The sequence below is a fragment of the Histomonas meleagridis genome (genome assembly GCF_020186115.1).
Source record: "Histomonas meleagridis strain 2922-C6/04-10x chromosome Unknown contig_4, whole genome shotgun sequence".
Classification (NCBI taxonomy): Eukaryota; Parabasalia; order Tritrichomonadida; family Dientamoebidae; genus Histomonas; species Histomonas meleagridis.
In genome coordinates this window covers 591725-610507 of record NW_027150883.1, presented here as the reverse complement: position 1 = coordinate 610507, position 18783 = coordinate 591725, and the positions used below count along the sequence as shown (strand labels likewise).

General features: G+C 31.9%; 5 protein-coding genes across 5 annotated transcripts; 4 read left to right on the top strand and 1 right to left on the bottom strand.

Moving 5' to 3' along the window:
- Positions 1–551: 551 nt before the first annotated feature.
- Positions 552–4910, bottom strand: GO595_005946 (XMAP215 family protein; the record flags this gene model as incomplete). The annotated part of the gene is made up of 2 exons (XM_067919244.1): positions 552–2605; positions 2738–4910. 2 exons carry the CDS (start codon positions 4908–4910, stop codon positions 552–554), a joined length of 4227 nt encoding a protein of 1408 aa, XP_067773982.1.
- A 6589-nt stretch (positions 4911–11499) lies between these two features.
- On the top strand, positions 11500–12228 carry GO595_005945 (60S ribosomal protein L7a; the record flags this gene model as incomplete). The annotated part of the gene is made up of 1 exon (XM_067919243.1): positions 11500–12228. The coding sequence occupies one exon, from the start codon at positions 11500–11502 to the stop codon at positions 12226–12228; it is 729 nt and encodes a 242-aa protein (XP_067773981.1).
- A 567-nt stretch (positions 12229–12795) lies between these two features.
- Positions 12796–13170, top strand: GO595_005944 (uncharacterized protein; the record flags this gene model as incomplete). Its single annotated transcript, XM_067919242.1, has 1 exon — positions 12796–13170. One exon carries the CDS (start codon positions 12796–12798, stop codon positions 13168–13170), a length of 375 nt encoding a protein of 124 aa, XP_067773980.1.
- An 849-nt stretch (positions 13171–14019) lies between these two features.
- Positions 14020–15405, top strand: GO595_005943 (serine/threonine-protein phosphatase 5; the record flags this gene model as incomplete). Its single annotated transcript, XM_067919241.1, has 1 exon — positions 14020–15405. One exon carries the CDS (start codon positions 14020–14022, stop codon positions 15403–15405), a length of 1386 nt encoding a protein of 461 aa, XP_067773979.1.
- Positions 15406–16922: 1517 nt separating this feature from the next.
- GO595_005942 (Dual specificity protein phosphatase CDC14A) lies at positions 16923–17564 on the top strand (the record flags this gene model as incomplete). The annotated part of the gene is made up of 1 exon (XM_067919239.1): positions 16923–17564. The coding sequence occupies one exon, from the start codon at positions 16923–16925 to the stop codon at positions 17562–17564; it is 642 nt and encodes a 213-aa protein (XP_067773978.1).
- Between the last annotated feature and the right edge of the window lie 1219 nt (positions 17565–18783).

Genomic DNA, 18783 nt, shown 5'->3' with positions numbered 1-18783 from the left:
TTAGCCAATGATACCCAAAAAGCATGCCTATTATGGTGCCAACTATAAAAGGACTCCATCCTTTTGGGGATTCTTCATGATCTTCTTCATCTTCATCATCACTAATCTCATAAGATACTAATTCATTTTCATCCGTGTACTCAAAACCACCGTAACTTGGGCTCGAATTAGAATTTTCTTCTTCCTCTTCTGTGATTTCCATTGAGCTATAAAATTTTTTTTGAGCTCTAAAAATACAACTTACAACAAATTCTGAATCATTATCAATTTCCTTTATTAGCATTGACTCCTTTAAAAAATGTCCAAGGAACATGATACTTATTTGACTATTTTCCGGAATAGAAATTCTTGAATCATTTTTAATTGCTGAAATTAAATCTGAGACAGTTGAATCCATTGGTAAAGAATAAGTTACTCTTTCTTCATCAGGAAATTGAACTGTAATTTCGGTGTTTTCCATCTTCAGCCAGAGAAAACGTTTAAATCATTTCACAATGTTTGTTTAGTTGCAAAAAAAAAAGAAATCTAAAGTAATCTCTTTATAAAACATATCAAAACGAATCATTTTGATTATTTCCTGCAAACTCTAATATTGGCGAATTCTTTGAAATTTTTTCGAACAAATTTGTATCTTTTAATTCATCACCGAAATCTCTGAAAGCCAACGACAAGAACGAGTTGAAAGCCTTTATAACCTTATGACCGAACTGCGCCTGTGCTATTTTTTGCACAGGGTTTTTCAGATAAAATTGGTCGATTTGAATTATTGCAGCAGCGATATGATGCGCGTCACCTATTTCACAAATTCTTACACCGCATGCGTCGAAACATTTAATGGACAATCTAATCCATTTTTCGTTAAATTGTTGCAAATTATTATATTCTCCGATTGCCTCCAACAAAGCAGCGAATGACTTCATTGGGCAATCCTCCATTAGTTTCACTATTATTGCGTTTAGCACCTGATTTAACACAGGTTCCACGATTCCATTTGACAAATGCGTCAACAATTCATAAAAAATTTGATGAACGAATTCGACTCTAATAATATTTTTCAAATTTGTTTCATTAAAAAACGTCAACAAACAAAACGATATATATTTGCATAAACGAATTGGTAATGGATTAATGCTGAATTGGAAATGCATTTTCTTAATGAGCGCAATGATTAACCCGTCGACGTGCGGCTTGAACACAGACGGATCCTTTTTCATTTGTGAGGAAATTGATTTGAGTGCTAACACTGAAACATTTGTATCATCTGAGTTAATATCTATAATCCATTGATATATTGCAAACAATGGTTCGTCAATCATTTGTAATATTTCATTACTTAATTCGCATTTTGATACTTTTGTTTGCTTATTGTTATTGTTTTTGTTGATTGGAATATTTTCATTCGATTTCTTATATTTCTCTAAAAATTCAGTAAATTGGATAACTGTTTCATATAATTCTTTGTTCTTTTCTTTGTTGTCACCAATGATGTCACGAATTCGTTTTGTTGAACTTTGAAGTTCAGTTACATATTTTAAGCCTTCGTTACCTATAGTTGGTAACACGATCATTAACGTTTTAAATGTCGCAACAATTGTAAATATCGCAGAAGCAATTGTTAATAAATGGACTAATGTTGTAATTACTTCTTTTTCATTACATACTTTAAGTAATTCGACTCGAATCGGTTCCCATAAACTTTCATTTCTTCCCAAACATTCGAATACTATTGGTAATATAATTGAATGTTCATAAATCGAAAGTTTCCTATTTTTAATATATAATTCATTCAGTAATTTCGATAAAAAATGTATAATTTGATTAAATCCATCTTGAACTTGTATTAAAAGTGCTTGCGTTGACCACCAAAGAAAGATAATATCGATTATTAATGAGAAATTATTAAAGTCATTATTCATTAACTCTAAAAATTCTTGACATACATTTTGGATCGCATTCGGATCATTTGATATAATTTCTTCGGGATTGTCAAAATATTTCTCCGAGTAACGATACAGAATTTCAATCAAAGTTTCGGTTTGCTCCTCAGAATTCAATACTTTCAGCGGCAAAAACGGATCGAGCATTTGTTCTCGTTGTTCTTTATCTGAGGGCTTCGGGATTTCTTTCCATGTATGTGCGAATGGTATTATCGAGTTCTTACCAAATGTTGCCAAACGTGAAATGACAAGATTCTTTTGGGCAGGTGGAAATTGTTCAACAGATTGATGAATGGATTCAACCGAATTTGGAAGCATCAAATATTTCTCTATCAAAGGCTTAGCAGCTTCTTTATAATTATCCGATTTATCACTTAAGAATCCAACAATTAATGAGTTATATTGTTGAATATTCATCTCGAAGTTTAAAGTCTTAAGAAATGAAATTGCTGCTTTTTTACCTTCGACGTTAAACTTTGGGAATGCTTGAAGAAATATTTTGTCAACAAATTCGGGATAAATGGAATCCAAATAAGTCAATGTTGAAATTGTTGAGTTACGAATTGCTTTATTTGAAAAGTTAAGTAACAAACAAACGTCGATTAAGAAATCGGTTGACACATTAACAATTTGATCTTTGATAATCACTTTAAATGATAATCCAATAACTTTCGTAACAGATAATACTATACTTGAATTCGGATCTTTTAACCATTGTCTTAAACGTGAAAACAATTCATTGAATTCCGAACTTTGTATTGTCGAAATTCCTTTTTGTTCTAGTTGTTTAGTTAATATACTTTCTGTTTCATCCAGCGCACGACGGGTATCAAGAATTGAACCTGTTTTAGATATTTGCTGTATTATTCGAGAAGGTATAAATGATTTATCAATGTTTTGGTTTTGGTTTTGATTATTTGATGATTTCGATGGCGAAAATGATCGAATTCCTTTTGGTATCGGAATTTCAGATCGAATTTTAGGTTTTATTTGTTCTCTTGAATAAGAAATATCTTTTTCTTGATTATTAATGTTATTATTTTGTTGTTTTATGGGCGATGATTTTTTAGGTTTTATCGATTTATTAGTTTTAACATATGAAAAATAATTTTCTGCGATTTCTTTGTTATAAGATTTTATGGATTCATAACATTCTTTACCGATTTTTCGTACTGCTGAATCTCCATGTGTAAACAATGGTTTAATTTGTGTTGCAAATTCTTCGACATTAATACTTTGATCAATTCCATATTTCTTTAAATAATGTGAAAAATAATTTCCAATTCTTAATGGTAAAATTGGGTTTTTTGCTGTAATTTGTGGATATAAAAGTTGGAACACGAATTGTGCTGAATTAATTTCAGATGCTAAATCCAAAATCTCGAAAACTTGTTGTTCAAATCGTTTTTCTTGAATATTATCAATTGCAAATGATATTGCAGAAGTTAAAGCTTCATCATGAATTTTTTCGGTATCTGATTTCATATAATATATTAAACTTTGCATAATATTTATCATCACTTTCGGAGTAAATGTTTTCCCAGTAAATATCGAAGAAAGGCCAACAATAACAGATGAAGGCTGCGAAGGGTCATCATCGAATTGTTCTTGTAGTGATGTTAATCCTTGTGTAATTGAAGACCATTGATTAGAGTTTAATTGCGTTAATATTTCAGGTGAGACCCAACTTTCGAAACCAGTTTTCAAGTTAAAGAAATTCGTTTTCCTTCGTAATGGCCTCCGAACATGATCAGGTGAAACAGCTCTACTTTTTGGGTGTTGTTCATGTTTAATATTACTTAAATCATTGTTTCCGATGTTCCCAAGTATTTTCGATGCTAATTCACGGACATTTTGATTGGAATCTGTTGTGAGGTTTTTTAAAGCTTCTTGAATTTGTGCACTAATTTCATTGTTGTTATTATTTCGTGTGATAAATGCTAACGCTTCTTCTTTGAGGCGCGCGTTCGGTGAGTTCATCATCTTAAGTAAAAACTCTAAAAAAGGAGGCTTATATGGCGATGTAACTACATTTGTGGCTAATGAATCAAACGCTTTTTGAAGAGTCGTAATTCGCGATTGACGCTTTTGCATAAACATGTTCATTAACGGTGTTATGTATTCACGTAGTTTCTTTGTGAGTTGTGCTTTGAAGGTTCGAGCAAGTTTGTCAATGATTTGAATGATGACACCTTCGCAGAGAACGTTTTTTTCGGTTGATGCAGGCACAAGAAAGTCATGCTCAATTACGCTTAGTTGGCTGCTTTCATTAATGGAATCTAAGAGTTCTTCATACCCAGTTTTACGATCTTTCCAATTTTGGCTGGTAATAAGTGTGATCCAATTATCATTAGTTCGTTTTCGACGAGGTGAATTAGTGGAAGATACCGGTGAACTGGGTAATGAAGATGTAAGTGTGTCGAGGTCTAAACCTGAAACAATCCGTGCTGATGCAATAGCAGCTGAAACTTCTTTCGATACTTTCGGATCGGGATGATCAAGAAGAGGTTTGAGTTTATCTATCACCTTGGAAGCAACAGTTGAATCTTTTGTTGTTAAAGTTGCTAGAAATGCAACAATAATTGAAATTACAGATAAAATAATTTGTGAAGGTTTCTCTGTAAGACCATCAAAAAGTTGATCTAATACTTCATCAGTTTCTTTTTTTAAGCATTGTGTTAATAAATTAATTGCAATATCAGAAATCTGTTGTTTTGCTGGAAGGCATTTTTCAATTAGTACTTTTGAAACTAAGGAATAATTAACATATGGAGATACTTTAAAATACTTTTCGCAAATCATAATTGCAACTTTTTGACAGTTTGGATTTTCATCAGCAAGATAATTTGGGAGTTCTGTAAGAAGTTGACTTAATATTTGTTCTGATGGATCTGACATTAATTGGAAAATATCTTCATATGCTTTTAGTCGTATTTTCCAATCGCCAGAACTCACTTCATTCGCTTGCATCATTTATACGTTTATTATTTATTCGAGTAACGAATTCTATAATAGGGAACGTTACCGATAAACGTTCCACAAAAAACGAAATAGAATTTTTGTTTAAACTGTGTTTTTTATAAATAATTAATTAGATACCTGGGAAATAAATTTCATTAATTTTGAAACACCACGAAATGAAAATTAAAACCAATGTTGTTTTTTATGATCACCATTAAATTTCTCATGTTCCAGCATTATATGTTGGCATTCAATCCGTTCTTTCGCTTTACTCATCAAATCCTACCATATGGTAACATACGAATATAATATCTCATCCACACTTCCTGATGGCAATGTCATCACCACCTGTTCCAGTTGGAAATGAGCTGTTGCTCTCTTCAAATGTGCAGAGCTTCTATTCAAGCCACAATAAGATGGTTTAGAAGGTATTTATGAAACTCTTTTTAATTCCATCACGGAATGTGACACTAATATTCCTAAAGATCTCTATGCTAATGTTTTTCTTTTTGGTGGTAACACATTGATCGAAGGATTTCAAGAACGTATAGAAAATGAATTACTGAATGTTTCGCCGTCAACAATGAAGATCAATGCAGTTTCAGCTGAAGTGGATCGGGGGTAGCAAACTTGCATCGCTTTCGACATTCCCACAAATGGTTATTATAAGGGATGAATATGAAGATGAAGGTCCTAGAGTTGTTCATCGTAAGTGTTTCTAAATAATTTTATATGATTTTTTATGAAAATAATAACTAAATAAGTTTTAGTTATATATAACTAATTTGATTATATTGATGATATTTTAGCAGTTACATGGTTCCATATGAAATATTAAAAGTGTTCAAATTCCATAATTAATGGAATATCTTTGGAAGGTTTCATCTGATCACAATAAATATACGTATTGTTTAAAATTATTAAGTTAACCAGAATTATTAAATTAATTATGAAAATTGTTTCCAATTTTTCACATCCAGTAAATACATTGTCTTCAATTTCAACAACAAAATTTGGAATATATTTTTATAAATAGTATTTTGATTTCTTATTGAATAACAAATAAGTATCATAAGATTTTTATAAAAAGAATACCTTCAATATAATTAGCACAATAATTATTATCATTTGATACTTTTATATATTGAAGGAATAAACAATACAATGTATTGTATTGAAATGCTAAAGATCCAATAGATTTAACATTTTCACCAATAACAATATAATAATAAATGCAAAATTTTGTTAACAACAAATCATTCTAAATAATCATTTTATTATATATTTCTACATAAATGTGGGTTACATATCCCAGTACTCACAAGTGTGAAGTGAATTGTATCATTTGCATTAAACAAAGAATTTGCGATTTTAAGGAATTCACCATTCGTTGGGTCATGGTATAGCATGTGGAAAAACATAACTTTATTAAGAGGCGCATGAAATGGCGCACAATGGTTTTCCCGTTTATGAGTCATTATCTTTTGGCATATTGGAATATTCGAGAAGTCATTATTCATAATTCTAGCAACGTCATAATTGTGGAAGTTATGTCCAATGAAGTGTGTTGAAGTTGCTTTTTCTAAGCTAATGTTTAATCTCTCGAGAAACATATTGTGAAATATGTCTTCTCCAATGTTTGTCTTTATAATAGCTTCAGGGAAATGTGGAAGCATCAGCTCAACAGCCTTTCGCGAGTATAGGAAACCAGATCCACCTTGCAAATAATTACCATACTCATTAAATACACAATTACCAAGAATAACTGCTTCTTCTAATGGATCGTATTTGTTTTCAAGTTCATTGGTATAATTATATAAGAGATTATAATTAATAGCAGTATCATCACAGGCTCGAAATACCCAACGATAATTTGTTTCATAATAAAAATACTTGAGGCCAAAATATGATTTAGCAAAAAGTTGCGGATTTTTGATGTCTGTAAGTGTGTTTTGTGATACAAGATCTTCATAATATTGAGGTGGATAAAGATTAAATATGTCTTCATCTGTAAATTGGGTTAAATTAGCGGGTCTTGTTATGTTTATTGTGGAGTAATTGATGTAAATTGCTTGAAATTCTGGCATTTTATTGATATGATAAATATTATTTTTATTCATATATTTAGCAATGCTTCTGTTTTGCATAGTCAGCATAATAAATAATATTTTGTTTTTGCTTTTGTCTTTATTTGGTTTGATTGAAGAAAATTGAATATTATACAAAGCTTGAAATATATTTATATAAAAAAGAAATAATGATACAGTTGGGATAATAAGTATGCAGATAATTTTAATTTTATATATACAAGAGCGTTGTTCTTTCTCTTGTGGTTCAACCAAAATAGAAAGTATTTTTAAACCAATTTTTAATAAAAAATCGATTCAATTTGTGTATAGATGAGAGACACTCCAAGTTGGTTTTTTGTGTGTTCATTCTGACTATTTTTTTCCAATTTGGTTTTTTCTGGTATCGGTTTTTAAACGGAAATTTCGGGATGCGCCAAATAGAACGAAAAACCGCTTTGCATGCAGAGCGCAATCTGCAATGTTCTTATTGTTGGAATGGGTGGTGTTGGTAAAACATCATTAATAAGACGGCTTGTAGAAGGATATTTTACTGATGCCTATGTTCCAACAATATATGATGCTTTCCAATATACTATTCAAATTGAAAATGAAAATGTTGAGTTTAAGATATGGGACTTCAGTGGCACTGATGACTACGAACTCTTGTTATCAAATTGGATAAAGAAAAATGATTTCTTCATCATTTGTTATGCAATTGATGATCCGATATCTTTTGAATTTGTCGAAAAATTTTATAACACAATAGTATCAATAAAAAATAGTACAAAAGTTCCAATTATCATCTCAGGGAACAAATGTGACCTTGAAGAAAAACGCAGTATTCCGCAATCCAAAGGAATTGAATTAGCAGCGCGCTTAAGTTGTCGCTTTGTTGAGACATCTGCCTTTTCTGACGTAAACATCAAACAACCATTTGTAAAATTTGCTAAGGACATCATAAAGCAAAATATGAAAAAGAAGAAAAAGAAATTTTTTAATTTCTCAAAGTAAACTTGTGTTACAAACTTATTTTTATGATATGTATGTGTTATTGAAATGGTACCTCTTCAAATACTTAAATGCTTAACTGCCAGCGGATGCCCATTTTGGAAAATATGTCATAATGTTTAGGTTGTTTTATTTAACTATTAAAGTAAGGTACCCTATAGTATTACCTTTTTAAATTTTAAGGAAAGTGAATGTTTTTAAATTTTTATCAGATGACGTTGATCAACATGTTTATTTTGAATTGGATTTAATCGTATTTTTGAGTTTTTGTATTACCGATACATTCATTTTTACGGTTATTTCCAAAAATCCGTGGTCTATTCTATCTACGTATAACAGCTTAAGTATTTTAACTTACCAAATTTTCAGTATCTGATAAAAAATTGAACACAGGGAGATGTACACCTGAATAAATTCTTTTTGTGCAATCAATAACATATTTACTGTTGAAGAACTTTATGCGAAGCGGTTCAATTCATCATTAAGCGAGTAATCCAAATATTTCATTCACAACAATAATTTTATTTTACATATCTACACAAATAAGGCACCCGCTGCGATGTGCTTTCCATGCAGAAGTGTATTGTATCATTTACTCTTAACGCAGCGTTTACTATTTTAAGGAATTTTCCATTTGATGGCTCGTGCCCCAACATGTGGAGGAACAGAACTTTATTAAGAGGCGCATGAAACGGCGCGCATTTGTCCTCCGGCTGATTAATCGGTTGCGTTGGACATTCCGGAAGATCCGTCAAGTTATTCTTTTGGATTTTATTTAGTTCCGTTTTGTGGAAGTTATGTCCAATGAAGTGTGTTGAAGTTGCTTTTGCGAAGCTAATGTTTAATCTCTTGAGAAACATATTGTGAAACATATCTTCAAATTTGTTCACAGTTAAAATAGCTTCAGGGAAATGTGGAAGCATCAGCTCAACAGCCTTTCGCGAGTATAGGAAACCAGATCCGCCTTGCAAATAGTTACCATGCTCATTAAATATACAATTGCCAAGAATAACTGCTTCTTCTAATGGATCGTATTTGCTCTCGAGCTCATCAGTATAGTTATGTAAGAGACTGTAGTTAATATATGTGTCATCACAGGCTCGAAATACCCAGCGATAATTTGTTTCATAATAAAAATACTTGAGGCCAAAAAAATTTTTGGCTAAAAGCTCAACATTTTTGGGATGTGTGCGATTGTTTTGTGACACAAGATCACTATAATATTGAGGTGGATAAAGATTAAACATGTCTTCATCTGTAATTTGGGTTAAGTTAGCGGGTCTCGTTGTGTTTATTGTCGAGTAATTGATGTAAATTGCTTGAAATTCTGGCATTTTATTGATATGATAAATATTATTTTTATTCATATATTTGGCAGCGCTTCTGTTCAGCATCGTGAGTATAATAAACATCATTCTGTTCGTGCTTTTGTCTTGTTTATGTTGAATGATTGAAGAAAACTGAATATTAAACGAACTTTGAAATAGATATGTATAGAAAATAAAAAATGAAATAATTGGGGCTAAGAATAAGACAACAAGCTTAAAGATACTTACACAAGGGTGTGAAGCTGGAAGTTCCCCTTGCTGCTCAGCCAAAATGTTAAGTATTCAAAAATTGAGATTGCTCCATTGAAAACTCAAATAATTTGTGAGAGAGTCGATCAATTTTTGTGAAGTCAAGGATCCGTTAAGGCCCGTCCTGATATTAAGAACTACAGTCGGAAACCGTTAATTATTTTGTCAGGTTCGGAGTCAAGTGGCATAAAATTGTTTTGTCGACTCATAATTGAATTGCAACATAAAGTCACTTCCATTTCACCATTAAATAAGTAGACTTATTTAAATAAGAAAATTTACAGCAGCAAATTAAAAGTATGAATAGTTGTGGATAGCATATCTTTTTATTTTTTCCAGATGGTTAAATACTTTGCGTTTCCATTTTTTGATTTATCTTGAATGAGACCATGTCCACAATTATTTGCAAATTTGTGATGACGTTTGTTTTTTGAATCTCTATAAAAATTTGTTCGTAATGAACTTAGTGCTTTCTTGTTAGTCAAAAATATCGTTGAAACTTATGAGCAACATGAAAAAAAGTATAAACTTCTGTAGGAACAAGTAACTTCACTTTTTGAATACCATTCTTATCATAAATTATATGAGCTAATACAAAACCTCGCTCCACCAATCTTTTTGAATGATGGCAGCAACATTATCGTTACAACAAACCGTCAGCGCTATTTCCACAAACTAATTACCCTATTGAAAAACTCCTGACAGGTCAAAATTTGCTATGAAAAAGTTTGTAATTGAATTGCATTTAATCGTAAGCCGTTGTACATCCGACCAATTATCCTTTCAATTTTCAAGGTGATCAAAATGAATTGAATTTTTTGTAAACGAATTTTGAATTTGGGATTTCGATCTCAATCAATAAATTAAAATTCAGAAATTAATTTATCGATTTAGATTTCAATAGGTATTTCGGACTTTTTTTTAGCATAATCTTTCTCAGCATATGTATTGAAATATATTTTGAACAATTCTAAGCAAAATTAGTTTTTAAAAGAATTGCAAATTATAATTTTTGATCAAAAATACAAGCTATTAGAAATTAATACGAATGAAGAAAATTTATTGAGAGAAAATAAGATTATTATTTAAAACATAAAAATTTATTGAAAGTAAGAGTTAAGTACTACCAGCATTAATTTCATCTTCTTCTACACTCATGTTTGTAGAAATTGAAGATAAAAGCATCTGTAATGACCGAAGTTGATTGATAATTTTTGGCTGTATTTTGGATTTAGATTTCATTAAACAGCTGTCAAGTACGACATAATCATTTCCACAATGACTTATTATGGTATCTTGTGCAAATTGCTTCCAATATGTTGGTCCATCGACTTCTTTAGATGATGATCGATCAAGCAATTTGACAAAATGAACAGTGAAAACAAAGTTTTCACCAATTGGACCAGAAACTATAATAATGTCATTTCTGTATTGTTGAGGTATAAAATCAGAAATCAGATTTTCTGTTTTTATCAAAGATTGTTCATTTAACATTAGAATCACGTTGCTTACTGTTGCTGCAAATGATAAAAGTAGGTTTGAGTTTGCAAGTTTCGGATGTTTTTCAAGGAATAATAATTGATTGTAAATAGGGGTTAAACGCGCAATAGAATTATGATAGGAAAAAATAGGAAAATCTTCTGTCTTGAATGAAATTTGCTTGTCCTTGTTTAGTGAAAATTCTATATTCATCATTGATCCTTGCTTTAAGTTTACCTTAACTGACAATGATCTATTAGAATCTGAAAAATTCAACGTTTCATTGTTTGATGTGTACATTAAATCGATAATAGACTCGAGATTTGAAGCAATTCCTTCTTGAAGCATTTTCCTCTATGAATGGTTTACAAAATCACGATAAAATACAAAAAGTCATCATGTAAACTTACCAAACAATGACCGTTTAATTTATGAAACGGTTTTTCTCCGGTTTGGTCGACCTTTCCGATGTCACGCAGAACAGCCCGTGCACAAGAAAAAGTTATCTTAGATGCTGATATCAAGAACCAAGACTTCTTATTCACCCAAGAAAAGAAGCAAGCTAAGGTTGTCCCAACATCCAGAGTTCGTTTCCCCAAGTATGTTCGCATCCAACGCCAACGCCGTATTCTTATGAAGCGTCTTAAGGTACCACCTCCAGTGAACCATTTCAATCATGCTGTTGATAAGGCTACAGCTGTTCAAATCTTCAAGTTCCTTGAAAAGTATCGTCCAGAGACAAAAGCTGAAAAGAAACTCCGTCTTAAAGCTGCTGCTGAGAAATCTGAAAAATCTCTTGCCCCAGCTGATGTTTCAGCCAAGAAAGCCCTTGCTTATGGTATCAAGGACGTAACATCTCTTGTCGAAGCAAAGAAAGCAAGCCTTGTTGTCATTGCTCATGATGTTGATCCAATCGAAATTGTCATTTGGCTTCCAGCTCTTTGCCGCAAACTTGATATCCCATATGTCATTGTCAAGTCAAAGGCCCGTCTCGGCAAAGTTGTTGGCATGAAAACATGCACATGCATTGCTCTCTCTGATGTTCGTCCAGAAGACCGTAAGGCACTTTCACAAATTGTTGATTCTGTCAATGCTAACTTCCTCATGAAGTACAAGGAAGAAATGCACCATTGGGGTGGTGGTGAACTTAGCGAAAAGACAATCGCAAAGCTTCGCGCTCAAGGTAAGCACGAGTAAATAGGAAATTTCACAATATTTTTCTCAACTCAAACAATTTCTTTATTGGTTTCAAGGACAATCTGTTGTTATCCATTCATCATGTATAAAACAGAGGTTGAGCAAATAAAGGTATCAACGCACATTCCCACTTTTTGCATAACTATGTAACCTTTGATAACCGGCAAAACAATTGAAAATTCACATAAAAGTGACAAAATCGTGCAAAATTTTTTTTGAATTGTTTACTTATTAGGGTGGTGCAATTGATGAGCTTCAAGAAAAACTCAATTTTGTGTTGCAATCATCATAGAGCAGATATTGACTTGGGAGTTTGGAATTGCATTTTGGTTTCTGCAGTTATTATCTTCTTTTGGAACATTAATAAACGTACTCAAAATTGAAAGTAGTCTGTTCCTGAAAATTCTTTGTGTTTGTTTTTTTCACAAACTATTATCACATTGACTTTTTGAATGCGATTCTATTAAAACCGATTAAAATCGCTCCAAGCAATTTTTGCCCACATGAACGTGCTTCCGGGATCAAACATTCAGAGATTTATTAATGATTTTTTGTCATTTGCCACATATGATCTTAGCGCTCATTGCTTTGCGTTCTATTAGGGTACCGACAAAGCCAATTGTTATTTATACGCCAACAAAACCAACCGACGCTCCAGTCAAACCAGTTTTATTCCAAAATGATGATGAAGAAGAAGAGGAAACATATTATGTTCTTGAAAGAGATCCAGAGGCCACTGGCGCGAACAAGCTAAAGCTCAAAAAGATCATTAAAAAGGTTCAGAAGGCTGTTGACATTGTCGACGAAGAGAACCAGGACCGCAACGATTGGGATAGCTCTAAGGTTACTTTAAAACACAAGAAACACCATATCACATATAAGCCAATCGACGTATGTCCGAAATCCATCAGTCCGATTGGGTGCAAAATAATTCTTTTTTGATTGCAAACAAGTCTTTTAAATCTTTTCCTAACATTACTTACTTTGAGGTAATTGAATTATTTATGTGTTGTTAAATTATTGTGTTATGCTAATATGATGATCATAATTATGAATTATAATAGTGAACATGATTACTAAGCGTTGCAGCTCGGCTTGCATTATAGGCCATGGTTACATGTGTAATTATGTCTTAGTTCCTTGCGAAAGATTTAAAAACATAATTATATTAATAAATTTTCTTTCAATTTAAGGCTTGATTGAAAATTAGATTTTAAATGGTGTCACGATGTTTTGGAGAAACTATGTAATCTTCACAAACGAAATATTATTGAAATTTATTTGAAATAGAAACGAGATTTGTGATAGATAATAATCTAATGAATAAATTTGTACATGATTGTTTGTAAGCTTATTGGAGTTTCCCTGAGATTTGCAAATTATGTGAATGATCATTCTCATGTTCGCTTATGTTTATATTTTTATGATTAAATTTTGTTTTCTTTGGTTCAGCGCATTATTTTTCAACGAAAATCTTTATGATAGAGAGTTTAGTTGAAAGTTTTTGTGATAAATTTGATGTATTTCAATTTTATCAAAGAGGGCATTCAAATGATCCCACACACATGTTTGGCAAAATAAAATGTGAGTCATTTTGTCTACATTCTTAAAAATCCACATTTTGTTGTCATATTCCCAAAAAAATAACTTTTCTGGAAGACGTTTAGAAATATTTACGATCTGACTTTTTGAGTTATTATTATTTTTTGTAAAAAGCCGATACATTCAATAGCACTTTAGAATAAACGAACTGTTCATCGACAGATGCTTGACTCCGTGGAAGCAAGAAACATGGGAAACAAATTTTTCAGAGTCCAACAATACTTTAAAGCCCATGCATTTTACAACGCAGCGTTAAGGTCATGCCCTCCAGAAGATAAAAAACAACTTTCAATTATTTATTCAAATCTTTCTGCAACCCAACTTAACCTTGAAAGAACGAGTGAAGCTATTGCATCTGCCACAGAGTCTATTGAACTCGATCCAGAAAATGTCAAATCATATATTCGAAGAGGTGATGCTTATGCAAGAAGGTGTAACTGGAAGGAAGCTTATGATGACTACCTAAGTGCTGCAAAGCTTCAACCAAATGAACAATATCATCGACGAAAGATGGAATTTGTCAAACAAAAATTATTATCTTCGAAAATGAAGAAAGCTTTATCCTTTTACAATCTACGTAACAGTCTCAAAGAACCTCTTATACCAATTGAGGATGAAACAACCGGTACAGTCTTTGATAAAAATTATGCGATGAAAATAATGTCCGAAATGATAAATGATACTCGTCCTACCACAGCAGTTGTTCAAGCGATGATCAACAAGATCTGTGAAATCAATCGAAAGCTTCCCAACATTGTAAATATTGAACATGTTGGGACAATTCGCATTGTTGGTGATACACATGGACAATTTCAAGACCTCATTAATATTTTTGAAACACATGGCTATCCATCAGCTGAATCTCCATACTTATTCAATGGGGATTATGTTGATCGCGGCTCGATGGGAATCGAAATTCTCCTCACTTTGTTTGCATGGAAGCTTTCTGATCCACGTTGCATATATATGAATCGTGGGAACCATGAAACACGCGTCATGAACGCCTTTTATGGGTTCGAGAACGAATGTAAGTTCAAATACTCACAGCAGATATTTGACGCATTGAGCGATTTGTTCAATACGCTTCCGCTTGGTCACATCATCAACGATAAGATTCTGATCGTACACGGCGGTTTATTCAGCGACCAGTCAGTAACGATAGAGAAAATTCAGGCAATGAATCGGTTTGATCAACCGCCGGATTCGGGACCCCTCAATGACATCTTATGGAGTGACCCAATGGAACAAAACGGATTTGCACCTTCGATGAGAGGTGTAACAAGGACTTTTGGTCCCGACGTAACTGCTGAATTCCTTGAGAAGAATAATTTGGAAATATTAGTAAGATCACATCAAGTTCAAGAAGATGGATATGGTGTAATGCATAATGGAAAATGTATCACTGTTTTCTCAGCACCAAATTATATCGGTCAGATGGGTAACAAAGGTGCAATTTGCAGATTTTGCTTGGACGAAAACGGTGATTATGAAGGACCATTTTTCGATAAGTTCGACGCTCAACCAATCCCAAAGATGTATCCCCCTATGAAGTTCGCTCAATCAAGTTTATTTTAGTGATATTAAATACTATGGAATTTTTTGTATCCCTATCGTTATGTGAAAAATATGTAAAATTTGGAAATTTTGTTTACAAAACCGTTTTGCGCCCAATTTGTAATATCTTCAAATCGGAAGTTCTTACATCAATTGCAAAGGTTACTTCAGCTCTAGAATCAAAAAAACTTGCGCACGTTCATTTGCGAGTAATGGTGATACATTATTAGAGATGTGATACTTGGGCCAATAGCTTCCAACATAATTTCTTATATCTGCGATTATCATACTGTTCATGTTTTCTGATTGAAGCAACATTGAGAAGCATTTCCATGAATCATAATCAAGTGGCATCTTATCAATTCTGTTAACAAGTATGATCCAATCATTTACAGAAAGGTAATTGGATAAACCAATGATGTTCACATCAGCACTCGGATCAAATCTTAGAATTTGAAGTTTTTGTTCAATATCTTGATCTGTACCTAAATATATATCTTGACAAACCATGAATTCTTGTCGGTCACTTATAGAATAATTTGGATCTGATGTTCTTTCTTTTACCTCGCGAAGAAATTGATCAGCCCATTTATCATAATCAATTAAATTGCATACATCTTCCAAAATTTCTTTATATGAGTATTTGGACATTCTGATTTTGGTTAAATATTCTTTAAAAATAGGAGTAAATTGTTCTTGATTTATCTGAAGAAGTGCAAGATTGGCCAAAAACAGAGAAATTATTTGAGAATGAGTAGCGGATTCATTTTTGGTGTGGCCAAGATAATGACAAAAACGAATTAAATTAGATAATGAAAGATAATCACGTAAAGAAAATGCTTTTGTAATTTCCATTTTGAGTTTTCTTTTCCAATACATATATGAATTAGATTTGTGATCAATTAAGTTTCCACTTTCCCAATGCTCACCAAAATCCATATTTGGAGCTGGCAACATTTTAAAATTAACGGTTTTATGCCAACTGGGGTACCTCAATAGAAGAACGTTACTGAAATAACGAACAAATGTCTTTAATCAAACCAGAAATTGGGATAACAATAATTCCTGGAAAATTATTTCTACATTGTTTCCACCAGAATTCACATGGACCATCTAATGTTCATTATTTTATGTTTGATTCATGTGAATCTGTTATTTTTACTCCAATTTATCATGAAAATGGCCCTTCTACACTTCCACAAATCACCTCATTTATCGGAATTCTTAAAGAAAAACTACTTCGAATTAACAAACCTATTCATTTATATTGTTCACTTAATTCTGAATCACGAGTAAATTGCATATTATTGCTTTGTTTATTTCTTGTACTTGAACCTGAAACTATTACCAAAATCATAGATCATCAAATCAGTAAAAAGTACATAACAAATTATTGTAACAAAACCAAGTCAAGAACATTACCAGATTATACGCATCCATTAACCATTTTTAATGGTCTTTATCCTCCACTTGAAGAATATCATGATGCACTCGGTTCACCGTTTACAATTAGCATTAAAGATTCATATGAAGGTATAATGAAAGCTGTATCGCACAAATGGTTTGATCATCATACCTTTGACATTGATACACATAATTTTTATTTAGCGCCAGAAAATGGAAGTATGGGTTGGGTTGTACCCAAACGACTTCTTGTTTTATCTGCGCCAGGTTATTCTGATTCGCCATTATTATTTGACATGTTACCATTATTTCGTAAATGGCATATTAACACGGTCGTAAACTTTAATGGCGAATCAAGAGGATTCGAAGATTTAATACGAGTCGGGATTCAACATATTTCACTCGAGTGTCAACTTGACGCACTCCCTCAAATTTCAGAAGTTATGAAATTCATTGAAATTTGTGATAAAGGGGAAACGATAGCAATCGCCAGCTTAAACGGTCTCGGAAGAGCACCAATGTTCGCTGCGATTTGGCTTGTACACTCTTTTGGTTTCTCCCCTAAAGAAGCAATTGCTTGGGTGAGAACTGTGAAACAAGGTGCGATATATGGAATTCAACAAGATTTTGTGGTAAGGATGGAAAGAGTTTTCCATCCACAAGTGCCACAATCGATTGCAATAGATAAAACTTTGATTTCATTGGTCAAGAAAAATAAGAAAACAACAAATAATGAAAAAACAAAATTGCACACGTTGAAACTTACATATGCTTAAAATTGTTTGTATATAAAATAGATATAAAATTATTACTTGTTTGTATTTTTTGGAGCAATAAAGCTAAAAAGAACATTTCCAAGCTGTGTATAATTTCGAAGTGCCATTTCAGGTGAAAAAATCATTCAAAAATTTGAATGCGTTTTTAACGTTGTGAAAACCGACACGAATTTACAGTCATATGACTGTAAATAATGAACAGTTAAATAGCATTCAAAAAAGTTCTCGTGAACGACCCAAACGTTTGATGTTGTTTGGGTGGTTTACATTTTTATTGTTTTTCAATTTTTGGCAATTGCTTGGGTTTCAGTCAAAATTTAAAATGAATTTTTTTCCATCTTTCATCACATTGCAAATGCCATATATTGAACACTATCCTCTCAGTACCTGTGATAATGTATGCGAAGGTGGTTTCGCTCGTACTAGCAATCTTTCATATCAAAAATCTGATTTCAATGTTTCATTATTTGATCAAATTCAGATTAATATTAATACGATATATACTATTCTTAACAAAGTTCAAAATGATTTTAGTTTAATATTTTTACTTTATATTTTGATTATTTCTTTAAAATTGTTGAAAAGAAATATTTACAATATAAAATTTTGTCCTCTATTTTTGAACTTTCATGAAAATATTAACTACAAATTTATTCCATTAATTTTGACTCTTCTTTCTGTTGCAACATATGAAACTTTTTCAGGAGGAATTCTTGAAATTACTGATCCAAGTGAGTTTGATTCAGAATATAAAAGCAAAACTGTTCAAATTATTTTTGGTGATAGTATCACTTCAATTCCTTCATCTTCTTTTCAACATTGGCCTTTATTAGAAACAGTTACCATTGGTGATAATGTGAATTCAATTGGAACACGGATATTTATGGATTGCCCAAATCTTCATTCGATAAAAATATCTAAAGGGAATAAATATTATTCTAATTATAATGATGACGGAATTATTTATAATAAAGATATAACTCTACTTCTATGTTATCCTCAAGGAAATTCAAATGTGTTTTATGAGATTCCTAAATCAATAATTACCATTGAAGAATATGCGTTTTATTTATGTTCTACAATACAAAATATAAATATTCCAAATACAGTTGCTTCAATTGGAGAATATTGTTTTTATAATTGCAAGTCTTTGCAAAACATAAATATTCCAGATTCAGTTTTATCAATTGGTGATTATGCTTTTAATTTATGTTCTGGT